Genomic DNA, 21,001 nt, shown 5'->3' on the forward strand with positions numbered 1-21,001 from the left:
CATAGTTCACAGTTCAATTTCAGAAGCATGAGCATTTTTTTCAGACAGTCTGTCAAACTGAACTGTTCATTATGTCTCTCCCACAGCTGCAGGAAGAAGCCGTTTGGAGCTCTGAAGTTCTCCTTCACCTCACCTCACAGATCTAATTGCTGTAGCCAGGGGCTCTGTGACCAAATATGTTGTTTTGTGTTGTTCCCAGCCTTTAATTATCTTTCCTGAATGCAAAACTAAGCCTAATCTGGACTAATGAGAAGTCAAAAAGTGAGCTAAATAGAAGTACGGGTGGGAAAAAATAACCCTACCCCTGTGGTGCTGCATAGAATACATCACTTTGCCCCCCTTGTGATTAAATGACAGGCCCCATTGAGGACCATTCTCAACAACTTTCACGCCACAGTTCATATCTCTTCGCCTGTTTGTGCAGTGGAGCTAATGCCACACACATTTTCACCAAATTTGACATGATTATGGAAGGAATTGCCAAAAAATGAGAGCAAGAACTGTTTCTGAACTGCAGAAAATGTTTAACCAGTTAGATGAACCCTCCACAGTTAAAAGAGTCTGGCACACAGATGCTTATATTGAGATGTTTCAATTGGCTTTTTATTGTTTTAATTAAGATGGAGGTTTACCACAATGGGCTTCCCTTGGTTTGGGAAAAAGACCTGGTCTGTCTAGGTTTTCTACTTTGAAAAAGATGGGTTTCCTCTCCAAGCTGTAGTTTTGACTTTGTTCTTCAAGCCTCCATTCCTAACATAGCATCAGGAAGGAAAAAACAAGAGTGTGCAAAAATTCCCAGGAGATGCCAGCTCACCCATCAAGTGGAACTCAATCCATCCGTTTATAATCTTTGATGCACCTTTGATCATGTTTGAAACACTTGATGGAAACAGACAATGTCGTATCTTATTTCATAAATGTTTCCAATGGATTTAGAGCATCTATCAAAACAAAGAGTACATTCTGTCCCTCTTTCTCTCTCCCACTGATGCTCACATACAATGAGTTTCGTCAAACACCTGTCCTTAGCATTGTGAAGAACAACTTGGCAGGCTGATCCAAAGAGGGAGATGGGGGAGGAGGGTGTGGTAGGCTGGAGGTGTTTAGAGAGTGGCAGAAGTTTCTGAGAAACTCCACAACCTGCTCTCTCTCCCCTCACAGCTTCCTTCTCTTCCTGTGGATAGACATCCAGGAGACAGGCTTGCCAATTAATGTTCTCAGCATCTTTGGAGAGAAGAATTATGGATTTTTCCTTCTTATTCTTAATAAGTGTGGTTGTTTTCATATTGGGACAACAAGGTAAATGACAATCATCTTTCTTATGTATTATTTTGGCTTTCTGTTCTTTCTTGAACTGCTACGTGAATATTTTCCTATCTGAAAAACTGTTAATCTATGTTGCATAAGATTTTATCTAGCAACAACCAACTTTGTATGTAATGTGAACTGTATTTTCACACCAGATATATATTCTTGTAATGTAAAGTGATAAACAATTTACTGTTAATGCTTAAAGGAAAACATTTGCTCACCCTTTCAGTGATCCATGCTTGTATGGCTTTCTTTTCTGTTTCACCGAAAACATAAAATTCATACAAGTTTGGAGTAAATTTTGACAAATACTTTTGACACTAAATATTTTATTTGATTGTGACTGGTGAAAAAAACAACAACAGAATTCTATCAAAAATTTGAGTTAAATATTTTTTGATAGATTTCTACAACATGATCAGTTTGTTTTATAACACCAGTCACGATATGCAGCTAGTTGTACAATAGTAGACTGAACTGTTGAATTAGGGTTAAATGTGGCGTAAAATGCTGCTTAAGCCATTTGAGCATGTAAGTGGGTAAACTCCCCATGTGTAGGCCATCTACCACTTCTATGGACCACAGAACATGTAACTTCTTTCATGGTGGTGCAACAGCAGTGACAGTTGCCTCAGAATGGTCTAGATTTTGTTCTGTGGGTATGCTCAATTTTAATAGCATTCAGAGATCATAGACAGAGCAAGCTGTCTCTGTAAACAGTTCAACTATGATATGATCATTGCTTTGTTTTACAAGGGAAATTTTCTTGAACCAATTGACATCATTGCAAGTTGGCTCACAAATTTTAACATAACAGAAAGGTTTGTTGTTGAGCTCTTGAGTTTCAGCATTGGATGTAAAGGTATGCAGTGCAAAACACTTTAAAATATTAGGCTAGGATAATAATTATAAACTGTATAGCAAAGTATTGTTATTGCAGTTCATTGCTGGGAATACAGTCCCATTTTTCTCAGTAGATTTGAGTTTCAAGGCCAGTCCTCTACAGGACAGAAATTATCACAGCTTTAAATTTTTAATGACAGCAGTCACACTTGGGATTAGTAAAGGTTTACATCTTCTTTCTAACATGTTAAAGCTAACAACAGGAATCCTTCTTCGAATGAGATGGTCTGGTTCACTGTTGGTGGTTATGATCTTACATAATCCCTTGCTTGTCTTTTACAATTCTATGCTGATCCACCTTGGCATTCCTCTCTTTCTTCAGGGCATGGGTCACAAAATTAAATTTTTCTTGGGAAAACAAACTGTCCGAGAGGTGCTACAGAACTCGCCAGTATTGTACCAGTATCGAATTAGTGAAGTCTAGCCTGATAAAATACAGGGATGAAGAAAACGTTTCCTGATTGTCCTTCTCATGATTTTGGGTGTGGTATAAAGTCAGTTGTATGTGAATCATGTCAGGCAATTTAATAATACATTCCAATGGATTTGTAACAAATTCCACAGCACAGCTTTTCTCTGTGATTAATTATTCTGACCTTATATATGAAAACTAACCCCAGTGCTTCACTGCGTAACCTCTACTGATGCCTTCAGGATGTTGATGTCAACTGATTTCCAGCCAAGTCAGACCAATTGTTGTGTATTCCACATCGAACTTCTTTGGTTAGACCCCCATAGCCTTGTTATAGTGATGGATCACTGTGATCACTCCCAGATCACTTTCCACCGGACCCTGGCATGCAATTTCATCCTTTTCTATAAAGCCTTACAGCCTCAGGCCGTTTGCTTGACTGAGCACCTAAGAAGTCATTCCGGTTACTGGGGTCCTGCTAGTACCCCTCTTCCATGTATTCTGAACAAAACTCAGAGACCTCTTGCAGTCTTAGTTCATTGCTTCATAAAATAATTAATCATCATTCATCGGTAATTGAAATTATCCTGATGTAAATACCATCATACTTGTTATTTTGTCTTTCTTTTCCTTTGAGACCTGTTTGTCTGTTAAAGAGTTACCATGTTGCAAATAAGCGCGAGATCTGTTTTTGATTCTACATTTAAAACCCCAACCATCGGAAGCTGTAGTGGTGGTTTGCTTTGTAGCATCTACACATGCTGCTGGAATCCTAGAGGCATAAAATGTGGTTGGCCACCTATTTGCTGTCTTCTTTAAACATGGTCCACATGGCTTTTTATTCACCACAACCTCAATGAAGCTCAACCAGTTTAGTTTTTCTTCATTTTTATTCTTTTGTCAATGCAATTTTATCACTATTAATACTGTTGTACTGCAATTCACTTCTGAACTGATAACCTATGAGATCAAAGCTACATGAAAACAGGATTTGTACGGGAATCTTCAGGATTAAAACAAAGCGGTCTTCGAAGACACAACAGTGTTGAATTGTTTAGACAACAGCAACATCTTAGACATGTTATGTCTCACATCATCAAGTGAAGACTAATATTTTAGTCAAGTGAAGACTAATATTTTAGAGGATTTGTTTCATGTGTTACTCAAAGCAAAAAGTCTTAAGCTTAGGCTAAAAATTGGGGATCAGTGAATTGTTGTAATTAAGCTTTTTGAAGGCTGCATTGATAGTGTTACCCCATTTGTTTTTACTGGAACTTCAATATTATTATTTGATCAAAAATATAGTATTTTTTTTTTATATTACTCAAATTTGAAATAGATTTATATTTTAAAATTTAATTTATTCTTGTGACAGAAAAGCTGAATTTTTCAGCAGGAGTTATTCCAGTCTTCAGGATCATGTGATGGACAAAAATCTTTATAATATATTGATTAGGTGCACAAAAAAAATTCTTTTTTAGGACTCTTTAATGAATAGAACAGAAATAGAAGGACAAAAAAAAATATTTCTTTGAAACCTAAATCTTTTGTAACATTGTCTTGTCCGTGTTTCTTTTGTTACTTGTTGTTTAAAGTTCTTCTCTTTGTATCTGTCAGTCCCAGGGTCCCATGCGAACAGAAGTCCATCTGTGAAAGCTACTCCACACACTCACCGTCGTGAAAGACGCTGCTCCTGTGAAAACCTGAAGGACAAAGAATGTGTGTACTTTTGCCACATAGGAATCGTATGGGTTGATACGCCCAGGTACATCAGACACATTGATTTGTGTATGTCTTTGAACAGCACTTTGGTAAAGAGTGTTGAGATCTATTGAGGACTGATGCTGGTAACCTGTGCACTCTGCAAGCACGTGTCTGGTTGTATTTAAGTGTGTGGTCTCATTAATGTGGCCCACGCATGGAGACCTGAGGACAGGCAGACTGCCTTTGGTGAAAAACAACCCAGAAACCAAAGATTGAGAGTCTGGCTCTTGGGAAGTGAAACAAGTGTGAAGTCTTTTATATTTGAAACAAACAGGAATCTACACACCCGGTCAAAATGCAAATTTAAAGAAGCACAAGGCTTTCGGTTCTGATCATGAATTTCTAAAGAGTTCTACATTGTGCATAAAACATACATTTATATAGGCTACATGTATTTGGTGCAGAACTTTATCTAGATGAGTTATTTTTTATTAAATTTGATTATTAAATCCATATAAAAAATTGAAAGGTTTGTTTAAATATCCACTGTTCTCTCTCAGTCAGGTCATTCCCTATGGTGTGGGTTCACTCCAAATGCGTCTGAGACGAGATGTGGAACGATGCCAGTGCACAGACAAGAGAGATAAAAATTGTGTGCAGTTTTGCTCTTACTCTGATCTCCAGCAAGAGTGAGTGTCATTATTAATTTCACTGTATTTGACACACAATGTGGCAGTTATATTGTATTTTACTGATACACTACTTGGTATTTTTGCAGAGATGAAAATGCCTCGGTAAGAAGGTACCATTCCAGAAACTACAAAGAACGATACAAGTCTAAATTCCCACAGAGACTGAGGAATCACAAACCAATGCAAACAACCTGAGAAAAAAAAAAAAAAAAAAAAAGCTATGTAGTAACATACTGTATATTACTATTTGGGCAGCAAGCCTGGCCATAGGTCTGAACATGTGTGCTGTGAATGGTTTATGAAGTACAGTATTAGACATAATTTCTATTACTTTGGCTTGTCATGAAATGCTAGCATCTCAATAGTGACAGTTTAGGAGTGATACTTATATTATCTAACTAAGTATTTTGTAGAATACTGTAAAACCGTACTGCTTATTGACGTGTAATATATGTTTGATGTTTCCAATTTTCCTCATAGTGAGTACATTTGGATATTTAATGAGAACTATAGCGGGTTATGCCCACTTTATGTTTGACATTATACACATAAATTGGCCTTTGGTAAAGATTTTTTTGTTTAGAAAGAGGATATTGTCAAAAGAACGATTGTAGATTGAGTTTATTTTTAGCCTTGGAATAATAATAAAAATAATAACAATAAGTACATCTCAACTGCTCAGACAATTGGAACAATTTCTAATCTAATGAATGAACTGAATATTTATTATAATGTGAAAAGGCAAATAATAAAATAAACAAAAACCTAGTCATCTGTGAACATTTTTCCCACCTTATAATGGAATATGGTATATAATTATGGTTTGGTATCGACTTTCTTTGTAAATAGTTCCAGCTTGCAATAATTGAAAAATTGCTTACTGTACCTACAATGAGAGTAAGGTTAAATATGTACAGAAAAAGTGAAAGTTAAGCAAAATAAATAAATAAATAAATAACTTCATAGCGGTATAGTGTGAGAGAAACCGATAAAACTGTCATTGTGCCCAGAGATCAAACAGGAGTCTCATCATGGGAAAGCGTAATGGCAAAGCTAAATGTTTCCACAGTGCTAGAGGCTAGCAATTTTCTGAATAGCTCCACTCACTCTTTCTTTTGCTGCTGTTGTTTTCCATGAGGTGATATGTAAAGCCTTTCTGGTGTAAACCAATATTGTTGGTTGGTCTGGTTTTTTGAGTGATACATTTTGAAGCATCAACCATGCAGTTAAGGTGAATAGTAGTGGGCCTACATCTTTATATAAGGCCCGCTATTTATCTCCATTCATTTTTGGCATCATCAGGAATGCTGGTTTACCTCACAGGAAGCCTTTCACAAGAAACTTCTGGAAGGAATTTGTGGTGCTCTCATTTACTACCGGGACAAAGGAACAAACACTCTCTATTCCTGTCCCCCCTGTTTCAGTCAGACGCATCGAGCCAGCCACTAACCACATTGTTAGGTTCTGGGAAACACCCTGAAAAAACCCAACAAATGATTAAAAGTCAGCTAAAAACAGATCATTAAGATTATCAAGGTATGGCTGCATCACATACTGTACCCAAATCTTAAAGGGATAGTTTACCCAAAATTCTGTCATTAATTACTCACCCTCGTGTCGTTCCAAGCCCAAAAGACCTTAGTTCAGCTTCGGAACACAAATTACGTTATTTATGATGAAATTCGAGAGAAAGGTAGTAAGAATATCAATAAAATAGTCCATGTGACATCAGTGATTCAACCATCATTTTATAAATCTACAAGAATATTTTTATGCGCAAAGAAAACAAAAAAATGCGCTGTGCCATCTGGGTTCTATGTCTAAACGCTGTATCCTGCGTCCGAACGCGTGTCGAAGACTGACATGAAAGAGAAGAAATTGTTGAATAAAGTAATTTTTGTTTTCTTTGTGTACAAAAAAGTATTCTCTTAGCTTCATAAAATTGACCACTGATGTCACATGGACTATGTCCTTACTACTATGCTGGGCCTTGAATGTAGTTGCTTGGCTTTCTATGTAGGGTCAGAAAGCTCTTGGATTTTATCAAAAAAAAAAAAAAAAATCTTAATTTGTGTTACGAAGATGAATGGAGGTCTTTGGGTCAACTATTCCTTTAATATTTCAGATTTGCCACCTTTTCAATATTTTTTGGGAAGTTAACTGGTAGAACAAACAGGAAACATGATATTTTTTTGACAGAAATTTAGATTTTCCAAGATTTAGGCTTCTAAAAGCCCAACAAACACAGAATGGTCCCCTAACATTACTATTTGCTTCCCACTTGATTACATTTGTTTATTTATTTGTGAATCAAATAATGATGTTTTACGCAACCATAAAGTAACATTCCAAGAACAATGCAGTAAATAACTTAAATATAACATACAGAACATTCTCTAAAAAAGAAGAGGGAAAAAAAATTACGTTCAGAGAACATTTAGAAATAACAGATTCATAACTTAATGGGAATGTTAGTGGTAAAACTTTCAATTTTGATAGAACATAATTAGCTTGTTGGGTGAAATACAGACACAAAATAAGTAAGGCATCCTTATTTTTTCAGATTTTTTTTGTCTTAAACAGAAAATGTTTACTATTCAGACAAATAAGAATGGCAAGATCTGTTTTAAGTGCATTTAATATGCAGGATGTCACATTTTCATAAAGCATCCATAACCGCTATACAATGATGATCTACACTGATGACCAGAGCAAACTGAGAAGCCCTCTGTAAGCATTCCCTCTCCTGACATTTTCTTCAATGAAGCAAAGAAATCTCTTAAAAGCATTTAAAATAAATACCAAGTCAAAACAGTCATTAAACTACAGCAATAGGAAGATCTGAATGTGTTAGATTTGGTGTATACTGTAGCTGTTGTTTTCCTTTCTATCGTCAAATAGCAAAGGACTGATCTTGATGTCCTGTCCTTCTATTAGAGCAGTTTTATGAAACTGCATGCACTGAAACACTTGAACAATGAACACACTGTAAAAAAAAAAAAAAACCTAACATTTTCTGTAACAAGTTAATCAGTAGTAGATCATGTGACTAAAACTAAAATAGAGAGCATTTAAATAATGGCAAAATAGAAGTATTAAAGGTTCACTAATTTACATTGAAAATAAACGTAAGGTAAAGAAAGCTAAATCAAGGTGAAATTCACAAGTATGAAAATTCAAGCTCCAACCGTACTTGTTCTTTCAGTCCCGAAGTGAGAAACTAACTAGTACTCCTCATGTTTGCCAGTCAGTCTTTGGATGTAAATTGGTCCCATTTTTTTTCTGCTGCAGCAAGCTTTTATGCATTTATATATACAAAAACAAAAACCAAAGTAATGTGCAAAAAAGTATGCAAAACCGAAATTAGAAAAAGCACAAATAGTAAAATATATTATGAATATTTACAGATCACATAGTCAGTATAAGCTGAATATCACAGTATGTCAAATCCACACTTTCATAGCTTGCCCTCTCTACAGGGTTATGCGTTTCTCTACTCCAGTCGGGGAGGGTGGAAGGGCTTGAAGGGTTATTAACTCAATATGTAGCATAGTCTTTACACACAAGGTAAGTCTGTGGGCCAGAACAGGGCTCTGTCTCAGCCTCCTCTCACTAGAATTTAGTGCTGTTGCTAAAGCTGTCTGACATCATAATGTTTTTGTAGAAGTTGTCTGAGCGCACGGAGCAGTAACCCTTTACCTTGTCCAGGACCTGGTGGACAGGGAGGATGGACGAGGAAGCCTCTCCGTCGGAAGGGTTGCATTTGGGACTGCTCTGATTGGAGAAACTTTTACCTGCAAATATGCCACAGAGGTTGATTGAAGGACTTAGGGAATATACTTAAAAGTATTGATGTCAAAGTATCTATACATTTGCATACAAGGTGATGATGACAAATGGAACCGAATTTAAACTATTTTTTTTTGTTTTGGCTGCTTCACAAGAAACAGGACTGTTTTGTCAGTGCTTTGACAGTTTGATAATATTAGTTTCCAATCCATTCAACTATATAAGGGGTAAGTCATTATTTGTTCATGCCATTCTGTTGAATTTCCATGCCTTTGTGCATTCTTAGGCAAAACATTCCAATGCACACATGCACCTTCAGTCCCCTTCTATAGCACGATTTTATTTATTGCTTTCTAATGTGCAATAAATTGAACACAGTATTATGCTCTATTATGAGGTTTCAGAAATCTGCTAAACAGTAGAATACCTCAAAAATGGGAGAACACTTGGCATTTCAACCCAGACTTATACTCCCACGTTCCATGCTATAAAAGTCATTATTTGATGATGAGGTCATTTACATAGCTAAAAACAAATTTTAAATATTCCTTCACAATACACGTATTGTGTAAAATCAGTCAAATGAAGTTAAAAATGTATAAAAAAATTAATGAAGTCAAAAATTAATTAATAAATAAAAATCAATTAATAATAAAACGGTAAAAAAAGTAAAAAATATGCATTATTTAAATTAATTAAATTTCTTTATTAAATGGAAAAACAGGATAAACTAATAAAAACAAAGGGTGTCAATATAATAGCAACTTTTTTCACAATACATAATGTGTACAGTAATAATGACAAAACATAGACAATAAAAAAACAACAAAAAACATTAATTTGCCTATAAAAAATAGAAAAAAGTGAAAAAATTCTAAATTCTTTAATATACTATGATTAATTTAATTACTTTCGCTATAAAAAAATCTATTCCAATTAATTGGACTGTTAATTAAATAAAACAATTCAAAATAAACGTTTTGTTCACATAATATATATGTGTAATGTGTGTATTTATTATGTATATATAAATACACACACATATAGTATGTATTTTAAAAATAGTTAGACATGTAGACATTAATATTCATTCATATATATATTCATTCATATATATATATATATATATATATATATTAGTAATAAATATATAAACATTTATCTTAAATATATACATGCATGTATGTGTATCTATATATACATAATAAATATACGCAGTACACAAACATATAAATCCATATTTGGAAACAAAAACGTTTATTTTGGATTTAATAAAATCACGATTAATCGTTTGACAGCACATAAAAATACAAAATAGAGTGAGCTATACTATGTGAACTATGTGAACTTATTTCACAATGACACATCTGCTGTGCATGACAGCATCTCTGATGTTAAGTGCATTATTAGTGTCAAGTGCATATAATCTATCCTCTGCATGGCCAGCATGTAGGGGATGAAGTTATTACTGTGTATGGTTTTACTCATTTTAGTGTCAGCAGTGCAAGCTGGGTATTTTCTCCTGTGGGAACATTAACACTGCCAAACGAAAAAAGAACAAAACAAAGAAGACAAATAAAAACAGCCCACCATGAGAAACATTAGTCTCAAACAGTGCAAATGACATTCAGAACTCCTAAAAGACACTTAAGCTTGTCAATGTCTACTAAAAGACTGTCTGGGAGTTAAGTCTATAACCTATTTATAAATATTTATTCGGGTTGAGGTGTTTCCTGGTATTACACCATTGTGCTAGCAACTTTTTTTTTTGCTATTTAACTGACAATGACAACCAGCAGCAGTGTGTTTTCTAGTTCTAGAATGTCACTCCACAACTTGGATTCAATCCAACAGGCAACTATTCCACCATAAAACATCACAACAGATACCTAATTTTTCCAAAAGGGTAATGTCATATTAAGGGCCAAATAGAAGCATTTATGTGTTAAGAGTGAGTTAGACTAGGTATTACATGTAGGGCCGCTGGATTGATTTCAGTCTATCCCAAAAGGGGAAGCTGATCACATGAACAGAGGAAAGCAGTGTGAACTCAAGCTGGCTTGCGTGGTTTTACCTCAGGATGTCTCTCCATGGCATTATTGCAGGGTACTGTCTATACCACAAACATAAATACAGACACAGAGCACCACTGAGTCCCGACGTAGTCACACAAATAGTAACACAGTAGAGCAAAGCACAAAATAATACAAGGCATGAAGGGCCATATCCTTACTAAAAATAGTCAAGCATTACACATCAAAGCAATACCTTACTCAGAACATGCTAACGAAGCTCTATTTTTGGTATCAAATACCAGTTTTAATCCTAACCCTTTGATGCATGATGTTTGTTAAAGTGGACAGATATTTAAAGGCTATTTTTAATCATTCATTTACACTACTGATCAAACGTTTGGGGTTGGTAAGATGAATTTCAAAAGAAACTCGTATGCATACCAAGGCTGCATTTATTTGAATTAAATTAAAATTAAAAACGGGGAAGCAATATTGATGATGATGATGATGATATTCTGAAATAATATTACAATCTTTTCTATTAGTATTACACTATAAAAATCAATCTAATTCTTCAATGGTGCTCAGTAAAATTTATGTAATAATAAATATATTTTTGTCTATCATACTGGATACAAAGTATTATTAAGAGCATATTTGGATTCCGTTTATCTATTTATTAATTCTGAAACCATATTTTTGTAGGTTATTAGTTTTAAAAAGTGACAGATTTCACTTATATATTGACAGTTCTTGTGTTTTTATCCTTGTTTTAATGTAATAGTTCGTGCATCAAAGGGTTAATGTAAACCAACAACTGTGGCCAATACAATCCACATCATTACTTTTATGTTTACCTGTATTACTGTGCCTGGCAAAGGGGTTTAGTGTGGCTTTGGCTTTAGACGTCCAGTTGGCTGTAGTGGAGCCAAATGAACTGGAGGAGAGGGATTTTCCCAGGTTATCGGAACTCACTTTCTTGGTATTATTAGTGGCAGTCTTGCTCCAGTCTGCAAAATATGGTTAAATGTTATTCATACCAGTTAGACAGGTGAATCCCATGCATAAAGATACAGAACAAAACAAACCCAGGAAGTTCAGATAATATACTGCAATTCCATCATAAATTCAGGACAGACAACTTTCTTAAGGAAAGTTGTACGGGACGGGCATTCGAAAAATAAGCTACTACACATTTCATTTTAGCAGATTTAACTGTAAGTAAAGACCAGCTAAGGCATTTTATGGTCCTACATTTTATTAACAATAGTTCAGTGATACTTGGGGCAAAAAAGTCTCTAAAGCTGGGCTTTACTGAAACACATTCTGAGTGCAACAAAAGTCTCAGGAATTCAGCACCTAAAGATGTAATCACAGCACAATCCAATGTACCTATGAAAAAGAAATGATAAAAAATATGGCAAAAAATGAAAAAGTATAAGCACAAATGCAATGTGCAAAAGAAGTATACTGTACAATGCTCCATCATTCAAACAACTAATTTTGTTTGCAAAACATAATTCATTCAAAATATCAGTAATAATACAGACTAAATTTACCTGAGTTATCTGCCAAGCGGAACTTTCCACAGCACAAGTACCTCCTCCACTGATTCTGTACATTTTCTTTCAGGGCACAGTGGAACACAAATATGAATAATCCTGTTGGAAAAACAAAAAAAAAAAATTACACTCCTTAATATTTTCTGATTACAAAGCCACATTTTAAATGAGTAGTCATATTTCACGTTTAATAAGCAACCAACAATATCAAATCGCATACACAACTACACAATTACAAACCAGACCCCCTACACTGGCCGAAATAGCTCAGTTGAGTGAGCGTTAAAGGTCCCTGGTTCGATCCCGGGTTTCGGCAAAGTCTGGTGCTACAAGCAGCTTTTCAATGATATCAACTCTTAAGGTAAAACTGGGATTTTTAACTACATTAACATTTACATTTTATGATAGAAAATAAAAAATAGAAATAATAAATAATAATTAATAATAAAAAAATCAGGTTGGTTAAATGCCAACAAAATGTACTTTTGACAGATAAGTATTTAAGAGAATAAAATACTTAATGTAAAAATAGGAAACAAATAACATGAAAGATATCATCACCACCATCATATGATTCCATGGAGTCTTTAAATGTAAAGGATAGTGAAAATATAAATGACATAAACCAACCCTGTAGGGAGTTGAAAATGGAGAAGAGGTACATGAAGGCCAAGCTGACTGGACCCCAGGCGAAAAAAGCAAAGCCCCAGGTCATGCCCAGCAAGAAAGTCAGGCTGACCACACTACGCAGGTTACGCAGGATCTCCTCTCGAAGTGTTCGATTGCTGCGTTTGCCGTTACGACCGCAGATTTGGATCATGACCACGATGAACATGGCAACATTCATCAGGAATATCATGGAAAAGTAGCCCACGCATGTCACGTAGAATACAACCGGACTACGAATCCAACAGCTACAGAAGGAAAGATCAGGAAACCAACAGAATAAGGAATTGAAACAGGCTACTTCTTTCACAGATGTCAAATAATGATCAGTTTGAATTTCTTCGACCAAACTTACAATTCGGGGCCCTGACCAGTCTCTCCTTTTCCATAATAGTTTTTTCCATAAGAATTCTTGCCCACAGCCAACACAATGCTAACAATTGAAGCAGGGACACCTGAAAATGCAGTCAGATCTTCTTACTGTTATGTTCAACACTTCTTTAAGAATGATCTTATAGTATATTGAACACTGAATACAAAAAATAAATGGCAAACAACTACCAAAGGAAAAAACTACTTAATGTAGCACTTACCCCATCCAACGAGGCAAAATTTGAGGATGTATCTCCGTATGTAGGTGTTGAAGACCTTGACCAAGGCAATGTACATGTGGATGGACTCTAAGCCCATCCATGTGAAGGAAGTTAGAAGGAAAAAGTGCAGAAAAACAGCCACTGTCACACACAATCCCTCAATCTCGTATGAGGTCAACCAGCCATCCAGAAGAAACACCATGTTGAGGAAGAGCAATGATGTGCTGAGATTCATCAGGATCTTAGAGGGATAGTCTCGCCGCAGCTTCCTATAGATTTATATCAATGAAAACAATGAGACTTTCCAATTCCAATGCACCTTTAGTCATTTACACTATAATTTCCAAGTTTGTGATTTTTACGTTTTTTTTTTTCAAGTTTTAAAAAAAAAAACCATGCTCATCGAGGCTGCATTTAACTGTTCAAAAATACAGTAAAACAGCAATATTCTGAAATATTTATTGCAATTTAAAATACTTTTTCTTGACCACCAAATCAGCATTTTAGAATGATTTATCAAGTATTGTGTGACACTGAAACTGATGAAAATTTTGCTTTGTCATACCAATAATAAATTACATTTGAGAATATATTAAAGTAGAAACAGTTCTTCTTATTATTATTATCAAAGCTGAAAATAATTGAGCTGATTAACATTTTTTTGGAAATCATGCAACTATTCTTTAGGAATACATCTTCAAAAGAACATTTGTATTTTTATTTTTTATTTTCTTTCGATCAATTTAATATGTCCTCAATTTTTTCCCCAAATCAGAATCATTGGATGCTAGTAACAAGCATCCCAATTTTATGGTAAAATATTAGTGCTTGAAGAAGATGGGTGCAGCCTAAACTGGACATTGAGTTGGGCAGAGCTGAAGACATTCTTTGAGAAAATATCTGAATCTAATAGTTGTATTATTTCCCAATGTATTATTAAAACACTTTAAAAAATGTGGGTAAGAAAATATAACTAGCTGTAACTTTTTTTTTCTATTACGAAGAGGCATAGATCAAAGCAAAGCATCTTTTCTAGTCAGATGCTGAAGGGCACTCACTCAAAAGCGATGTACGTGAGAAGTGTTGCTGCAGAAAAAATGGCTGAAATGCCACAGCCAATGTAGGTAATGAAAGTGAGAACCCTGTTGTTCTTCTCATCTATCTGTGCAGAAGCTCCAGAGATGTCCTAAAGAAGAGCAAGTAAGGTGAATCAATTATAACACAGATCAGAGATGCAAGAGTCACATTAGTGTTTAGTTATCAGTGGCAATTCTTGAAATATGAAAAACCAGTCCATAGATAAGGATGCATTTCCTCATTAAACAAATGCTACACAAATAAATGTAATAATAGTTAAAAAGCTGTTTATTATATTATTGCTGTTATATTGTTCCTGTGAATAAATAAGTTCTACAATGCCACTAAACTCTTTTGCATAATGCTACATTTAAATGACACACTGGTGCAACATGAACAAATTGCACCTAATAATATAAGCGTGCAAAGTCTTGATAGCTTCAGTTCCACATTACAGCGAAGCCTCTTAATTAACTATTTGCCAACTATCTGGTCCTGTCTGTTTCAGGGATGGTTAGCCACTCTAGATGACATATCCAACGCATCAACATTGCTTCAGTCTGCCATATTGGCTTAATACATGAAACCGCTCTGTTGGGTCATTTTGTTGCCAATCCCACAAATCTCACCATTAGAATGCCAAAGTGTGTGAGGTGATTACACAAGCAGACGGTCCTGTTGCTGTTGGACTCCGGACTGACCTCGCAGCCTTCACTGTTCCAGCCCCCTATGCTATCTAATGGAGACAAATGGATATTATATGAATTTAGTAAGTCTATACGTACAGCCTCGTATGGGACTGTTTTAATGCTTTAACAGTGGCCAAATAAATCATTTATCTTACCCTCATTTTGGAGGCTGAAATCCCAAAATACACAAAGACGCTTTGGATCTCTCTGGACAACAGACAGACAGACACATTAAGATGTGTTAGACACCATTGTTCCAGTTAGCTTGGACAAATCATTTTTTGGAAGAAAATGATTGGTTTGAAACCTCATTGACGGGAAGGTTAAACTAATAAAATGAATGGCTACTGTAATTACTCCAAAAAATATATCACTGAAACTCTAGTTTCTTCAAAAAAAAAAAAAAAAAAAAAAAAAGTTACCAAAATTGGTACTACAGTACATTACATTTTCAATAAATCAAAAAAGCTGAATACCTGGTACTCCAGATGGGCAATCTCTATTTTGACAGGATCCTGCAGGTTTTTGATTGTGAAGTTGCCAACACTGCTAGCCACCACATAGCTGTTCAAGGACATGCCGTTACTTTGCTGATCCTGTAAAGACATGAAACAGATTGTCAGGGCAAATCTGCTCATCTTAGTTTTAGGGAGAGTCGGACACATAAAAATTATACCTCAGTTTTTGTAAGTATGGACAGAATATTTCACTTTTGTTAGCTATTAGTAAGTGACCAAAGATGCATTCAAGAAATAAGAAAGATATCATTAGATACACGTTAATTAAAATCCATCACATACAGCTCACATGTTTGGGAATGATTTTTTAAATATTTCTTTACTAAGTTTTAATAATCTTATCAAGGTTGAATTTTTTTTTTATCACAGTGGAATAAAAACAGTTAAATATTATTATAATTAAAAAGAACTGATTTAATACATTTTAAAATGTCATTTACTTTTGTGATGGCAAAGTCACTCCAGACTTCAGTGTCACATGGTATTTAAGAAATAAGTCTAATATATTGTTTAGGTGCTTAAGAAACCACAATACACTTTTTCAGTATTCTTTAAAAAAATGTTTTAAAAGAACAGCTTTTATTAAAAATATCAATATTTAGTAATAATGCAAAAGACTAACCTTTGATCAATTTAACACATTCTTGCTTAATAAAATTATTCATTTCTTTAAAAAAAATATTGACCCCAAACAAGTCTGAATGGTAGTGTATGTTACACTGTTTAATGCACAACTTAAAGTTTATTCGGAGAAGTTAGTTTACTCAGCACATAGAAAACGTCCAGAGATTCATTACCGTACCATGAATGATCCAAAGTGCTATTAACAAAAATATCAATGAGAATTGTCAATATTATATTGTTTTACAGTCCTTTAAATAGAGCATTTTTTTTTAAATATGAGAATGGACTACAGAATACTTAATTTAGAGAAAAATATACAATATTAAAAGCTAAATTGGTTCATTCTCACCTGAAAGAGTCCTGTCTTGCTGAAGAACATGAAGTTTATTCTGGACACTTTAAGTGAATTACTCAAGTTCTGCAGTAGTGTTGGAGGTAGAGTGACCACAGCCAAAGCATTCTGGGCTTCTGACTCAAAATCAATCTGAGGAGAAAAAGTTACTTATATTATATGATAATGTGTGTATTAAGGGTATAAGAGCTACGTTGTAGCTGCATTTGAAGAGGTTATGGCGCCCTCTGCCAGAATTAAGTGGTAATGAATCCAGGTAGACTCAGGTTGAACAATCAATGATGCACTCTTGGAGATATAAAAATGGTTAACTTAAGACTGCACTGAAACGGGACCTTCTAAACGGGATAATCTAAACTGTTGGTAAGCTAATTTGTATTTTTTATTCTTTAAAATCCCTTAAATAGTTTCAATGACTGAGTTCAACTTCGACTATAAACATACAAAATGGTACAAAAATACAACAATTTAAACTTGAGTATGCTAAAAATACAGAAAATACACTTAAATACTTGCAAAAATATACATTCTGACACTCATGCCCAGAGAAGAGAGAAATGTGTCATTGTCTGAGTCACTCTCAAACTGTACCATGTTGCTTTTTCCTCCCACAACTTTCCAGGAAACGTTGGCTCTTAATCAATGGGTGCAACCTCTGGGCATGGACCATACACGTCACCTCTCATTACACTGCTTTAATTGCTAAAGATTACTTGCTACAATGTTTGGGCAGCCAAAATTACAGCTAAAATGTTTGGGCAGCCTTCCTGAGGAAGTCTTAAGCAAATTTCGTGTGCAGTACATGTTCAAATATACATGCATAACCAGAAATAGACCCCATCAAGAAAAACTAATAAAATATAAAAACACCCTTGTATAAAGACATGTCAGATGTCACATCAAAAGACATGTAGCAGAGAGGTGAACATTTTTTGATGGACGTTTACCTGAGGCTCTGTTGTGTTTGTGGCTATAAATGCACTGAAAGTGGTCCCATTAAAATTGCTGATGTTTAGAGCAGAAACTCCAACAGCCAGATTTTTGGATGAGATGGTTAGTAAGGGTCCATCAAACTCAATCTTCTGTACCATTTTATCCACTGCTTTGAGAGCTCTGATCATTTTGATACAAAAACAAGAGGCTCAAATGAGAAGATTAAGAAATTTCCAGACTGAACATACAAGAAGGCCCTTCACTGAAACTGAAAACATTTGGACGGATAATATACAGACATTTCTGAGAGATTCAAGCAATATAGTGTAAAAATGTAAAGCTTTGTTTTCAAATAAAATATAGTGAGAATAATGTTATATTGAACCATATGTTGCCTTTTAAAACCATAAATACAGGTAATAGCACATACGTCTCTGAGGATTCCTTTTGAGCCGCCTTTGAGCTGATCATGACATTGGAGATGATAGTGACCACAGTGCTGGCCAGGGTGGCGTTGATTTTGGCTATGTTCACAAGCTCATTCACCTTGAAGACAACCTGTGTCACCTCCTCGTTAGAGAGCTCATTATTGGTGAGGTCAGCGAGCTGCACAGCCACTTCCATTGCATTCTCTGAACGAATTCAAAATAAGAATGATTAAATTTGGTTTCGATTTCAGAGTAATGTGTGCAATACGGATCAGAACCTACCTTGTGAAACTGAAATGCTTGTTATGTTAGTGCAGTTTCCACGGTCTGGGAGGGTCCAATATGATGTATAATTATACTGGCTAATCATACTTAAGAGTGGAAAAAACAAACGAAAAAAAAAATTTTAATAGACTTTTTTTTTAACACATCTGGTAAAATATGATCACTGGCTATAACTGATTCAGTTTATTATTCATTCCCATATGCATCTAGATCAGAAGCTATCAGCATTTACTCACCAAGTCCTGGATGCGTTTTGCTCTTTGTAAGGGAAACAGGGGACGTACTGGGTGACAGTGGGTCTGCTCTCTGGCCATCTGTAGTGAAATGGGAACTCCTCGGCCTGGCAGTTTTCTGAGGTAGAACAAACACAGAAACTAAATTAAAAGAATTCACTTACCGTATTTTTCAGACTATAAGTCGCACCTGAGTATAAGTCGCATCAGTCCAAAAATACGTCATGATGAGGGGGGGAAAAAAACATATAAGTCGCACTGGACTATAAGTCGCATTTATTTAGAACCAAGAACCAAGAGAAAACATTACCGTCTAAGGCTGCGATTACCTTCTAAGTGTACAGGAGCACTCAGCAGCATAGAACGCCCTCTGGTGGCTGTAGACGGTAATGTTTTCTCTTGGTTCATTTCTCCTGGTTCATGTCAAATTAATTTTGATAAATAAGTCGCACCTGACTATAAGTCGCAGGACCAGCCAAACTATGAAAAAAAGTGCGACTTATAGTCCGGAAAATATGGTATAAATGTTTCTTTAAAGAGGAGCCATGCTTCTGAAAATGTCCATCCTTCCTTAAAAGGTGTACTGAATACATTAAAAAGTTTTACTCCTAAGACATGAATAATCCTTGAAAATATGCTTAAAATCACATTATGACTTTGCCAACTAAAACCTGCTTGCTTGATGCTGCAAGGTATCAGCATTCAAGAAAAACAACATATCATATTTTAAAAGGACATCGCAATAATTAGTAAGGGTTTACATGAATGCTTTTTCTTTAGCAGTTTACAAGTACAGGGCTACTGAAATTGAACAATATGGAGCATGCCATACCCATTAAGTTCACAATCACACCGTCCAATATCAAGCCATTGCCAATTGCAGGGGCACTTCTCAATATGTCCTCAATCTCTGCTTCTGCCAGACTTACATCTGTGGTATTCTTATACACCAGCAGGGCCATGTAGGTTTGTCTGAGAAGAATGCAACATCACATCATATCTTTTAGACATCAAAAATACAGAAAACGAAATATTGTGACACATAGTCACTATTACAAGGTTACAAAATAGTTACAGTCTGCAAATGTTTTACCGTATATTTGTGGCCCTTGAGAGAACAGTGCTAGGTTGGAGACTGAAAAAGGGATGAGAGTATGATTGCAAATAATCATCATTAAAATAAAGAGATGTTTATTTACACTTTAAACTTAAAAAAGAATCCTACCTGACACTATCAACATAAACTCTGTAGATCCAGTTTTGAAATGTTTGATTGAGCTGTAAAAATCACAGAAATTGATTAGTAAGCAGTAACATGTTTAAAAATAATAAAACATTTATAAAATGATCAGTTATCTTAATATTCATGAATGGATTTTTAAAACAAATGTATATATATACATATGTACCCATTGAGATATCATCGTCTTAGCATCCCTGTCTGCTGTGTTTGCTTGTTCATCAATAACCACTAGGGATATTCTGTAGAAAATATCCTCTGGAAATGGAGAAGATGGTACTTTTTTAATTATCAATCAAAACACACTTTGCTCAATTCACTTTTATTTCTGTGTTGCATAGCAGTAGATATGTAATAGTAATAAAATATATATCTTAGTAATTAGCAATTTTGAAACAAATGTGCTCTCAAGATAGAGCTTCTAAATCAAATGGCAGTAAAAAACCCTGGTTTTGAGATCTACTGCTATGCTGCACTTCTATCACAAGATGGCTCTCATGTATCTTGAGTTGTTAGTGCTGCACTACTTTATAATGCATTAACTACACCATGCCAAGACTTTTCTTAGGAGACTCCTAATATAATAAAATGTAAAAAACTTATTTCCACAAATTGAAAATATAAGAGAGCTTTCTTAGATAACACACTGTATTTTCACTCTGCACCCTAGGTAGTCTCTCAAAATCATCAGAGTGAAAATTACTAAAAGTAAGGCTGAACAGTTCAATGTAAAATAAATAATTAAATAAAGCAGTCTCCTAAGAAGGAAAAATTTATACAAATCTGGATAATTACAAAGACCTATGTGCTCAATTTGAGTGAGCGAGTAACAGCCAGTACATGAAGAGTGTTGAAACTCAATGATTGTCAGAACTGGCTATTGTTAATATCTTACTACTTCTAGCAAATCACAAGGAATCAAAAAAATTTATTTGCACACCGAGAAGACTGATTTTCCCCCAAAATTGAACAACC

The 21,001-nt window shown here is 35.0% G+C and overlaps 2 protein-coding genes across 11 annotated transcripts in view; one reads left to right on the top strand and one right to left on the bottom strand.

Moving 5' to 3' along the window:
• Nucleotides 1-1,094: 1,094 nt before the first annotated feature.
• si:ch211-202p1.5 (uncharacterized protein LOC103909337 homolog) lies at nucleotides 1,095-5,980 on the top strand. Its single transcript, XM_059512400.1, has 4 exons — nucleotides 1,095-1,299; nucleotides 4,244-4,391; nucleotides 4,891-5,019; nucleotides 5,109-5,980. The coding sequence occupies exons 1-4, from the start codon at nucleotides 1,212-1,214 to the stop codon at nucleotides 5,215-5,217; spliced, it is 474 nt and encodes a 157-aa protein (XP_059368383.1). The 5' UTR covers nucleotides 1,095-1,211; the 3' UTR covers nucleotides 5,218-5,980.
• Nucleotides 5,981-7,642: 1,662 nt separating this feature from the next.
• The window catches only part of LOC132106592 (adhesion G-protein coupled receptor G6-like), a 36,818-nt gene continuing 23,459 nt past the window's right edge, over nucleotides 7,643-21,001 (bottom strand). For 7 of the 10 annotated variants that reach the window (XM_059512410.1, XM_059512408.1, XM_059512406.1 and 4 more), the window contains 20 exons: nucleotides 20,196-20,284; nucleotides 20,012-20,064; nucleotides 19,880-19,921; nucleotides 19,619-19,758; nucleotides 18,790-18,904; nucleotides 18,551-18,639; nucleotides 18,271-18,472; nucleotides 17,855-18,020; nucleotides 16,905-17,039; nucleotides 16,734-16,751; nucleotides 15,890-16,009; nucleotides 15,569-15,620; nucleotides 15,354-15,460; nucleotides 14,706-14,833; nucleotides 13,648-13,916; nucleotides 13,410-13,509; nucleotides 13,019-13,302; nucleotides 12,386-12,487; nucleotides 11,684-11,836; nucleotides 7,643-8,816 (listed from right to left, as the gene is read on the bottom strand). In XM_059512410.1, coding sequence (XP_059368393.1) covers nucleotides 8,635-8,816; nucleotides 11,684-11,836; nucleotides 12,386-12,487; nucleotides 13,019-13,302; nucleotides 13,410-13,509; nucleotides 13,648-13,916; nucleotides 14,706-14,833; nucleotides 15,354-15,460; nucleotides 15,569-15,620; nucleotides 15,890-16,009; nucleotides 16,734-16,751; nucleotides 16,905-17,039; nucleotides 17,855-18,020; nucleotides 18,271-18,472; nucleotides 18,551-18,639; nucleotides 18,790-18,904; nucleotides 19,619-19,758; nucleotides 19,880-19,921; nucleotides 20,012-20,064; nucleotides 20,196-20,284 — 2,546 coding nt within the window. In that variant the 3' untranslated portion in view covers nucleotides 7,643-8,634. Of the gene's footprint in view, nucleotides 8,817-10,885; nucleotides 10,925-11,683; nucleotides 11,837-12,385; nucleotides 12,488-13,018; nucleotides 13,303-13,409; nucleotides 13,510-13,647; nucleotides 13,917-14,705; nucleotides 14,834-15,353; nucleotides 15,461-15,568; nucleotides 15,621-15,889; nucleotides 16,010-16,733; nucleotides 16,752-16,904; nucleotides 17,040-17,854; nucleotides 18,021-18,270; nucleotides 18,473-18,550; nucleotides 18,640-18,789; nucleotides 18,905-19,618; nucleotides 19,759-19,879; nucleotides 19,922-20,011; nucleotides 20,065-20,195; nucleotides 20,285-21,001 lie in introns of all 10 variants that reach the window. The other 3 variants (XM_059512411.1, XM_059512402.1, XM_059512409.1) reach the window with 2 other exon arrangements.

The sequence above is a fragment of the Carassius carassius genome, chromosome 27, assembly GCF_963082965.1.
Source record: "Carassius carassius chromosome 27, fCarCar2.1, whole genome shotgun sequence".
Classification (NCBI taxonomy): Eukaryota; Metazoa; Chordata; class Actinopteri; order Cypriniformes; family Cyprinidae; genus Carassius; species Carassius carassius.

Bases quoted from the DNA above. Each gene is read 5' to 3' on its own strand.
- si:ch211-202p1.5 (XM_059512400.1), top strand. From the start codon at position 1,212: ATGTTCTCAGCATCTTTGGAGAGAAGAATTATGGATTTTTCCTTCTTA. The intron at 4,392-4,890 runs GTACATCAGACA...GTTCTCTCTCAG, and splicing joins GTATGGGTTGATACGCCCAG to TCAGGTCATTCCCTATGGTG. The intron at 5,020-5,108 runs GTGAGTGTCATT...GTATTTTTGCAG, and splicing joins TACTCTGATCTCCAGCAAGA to AGATGAAAATGCCTCGGTAA.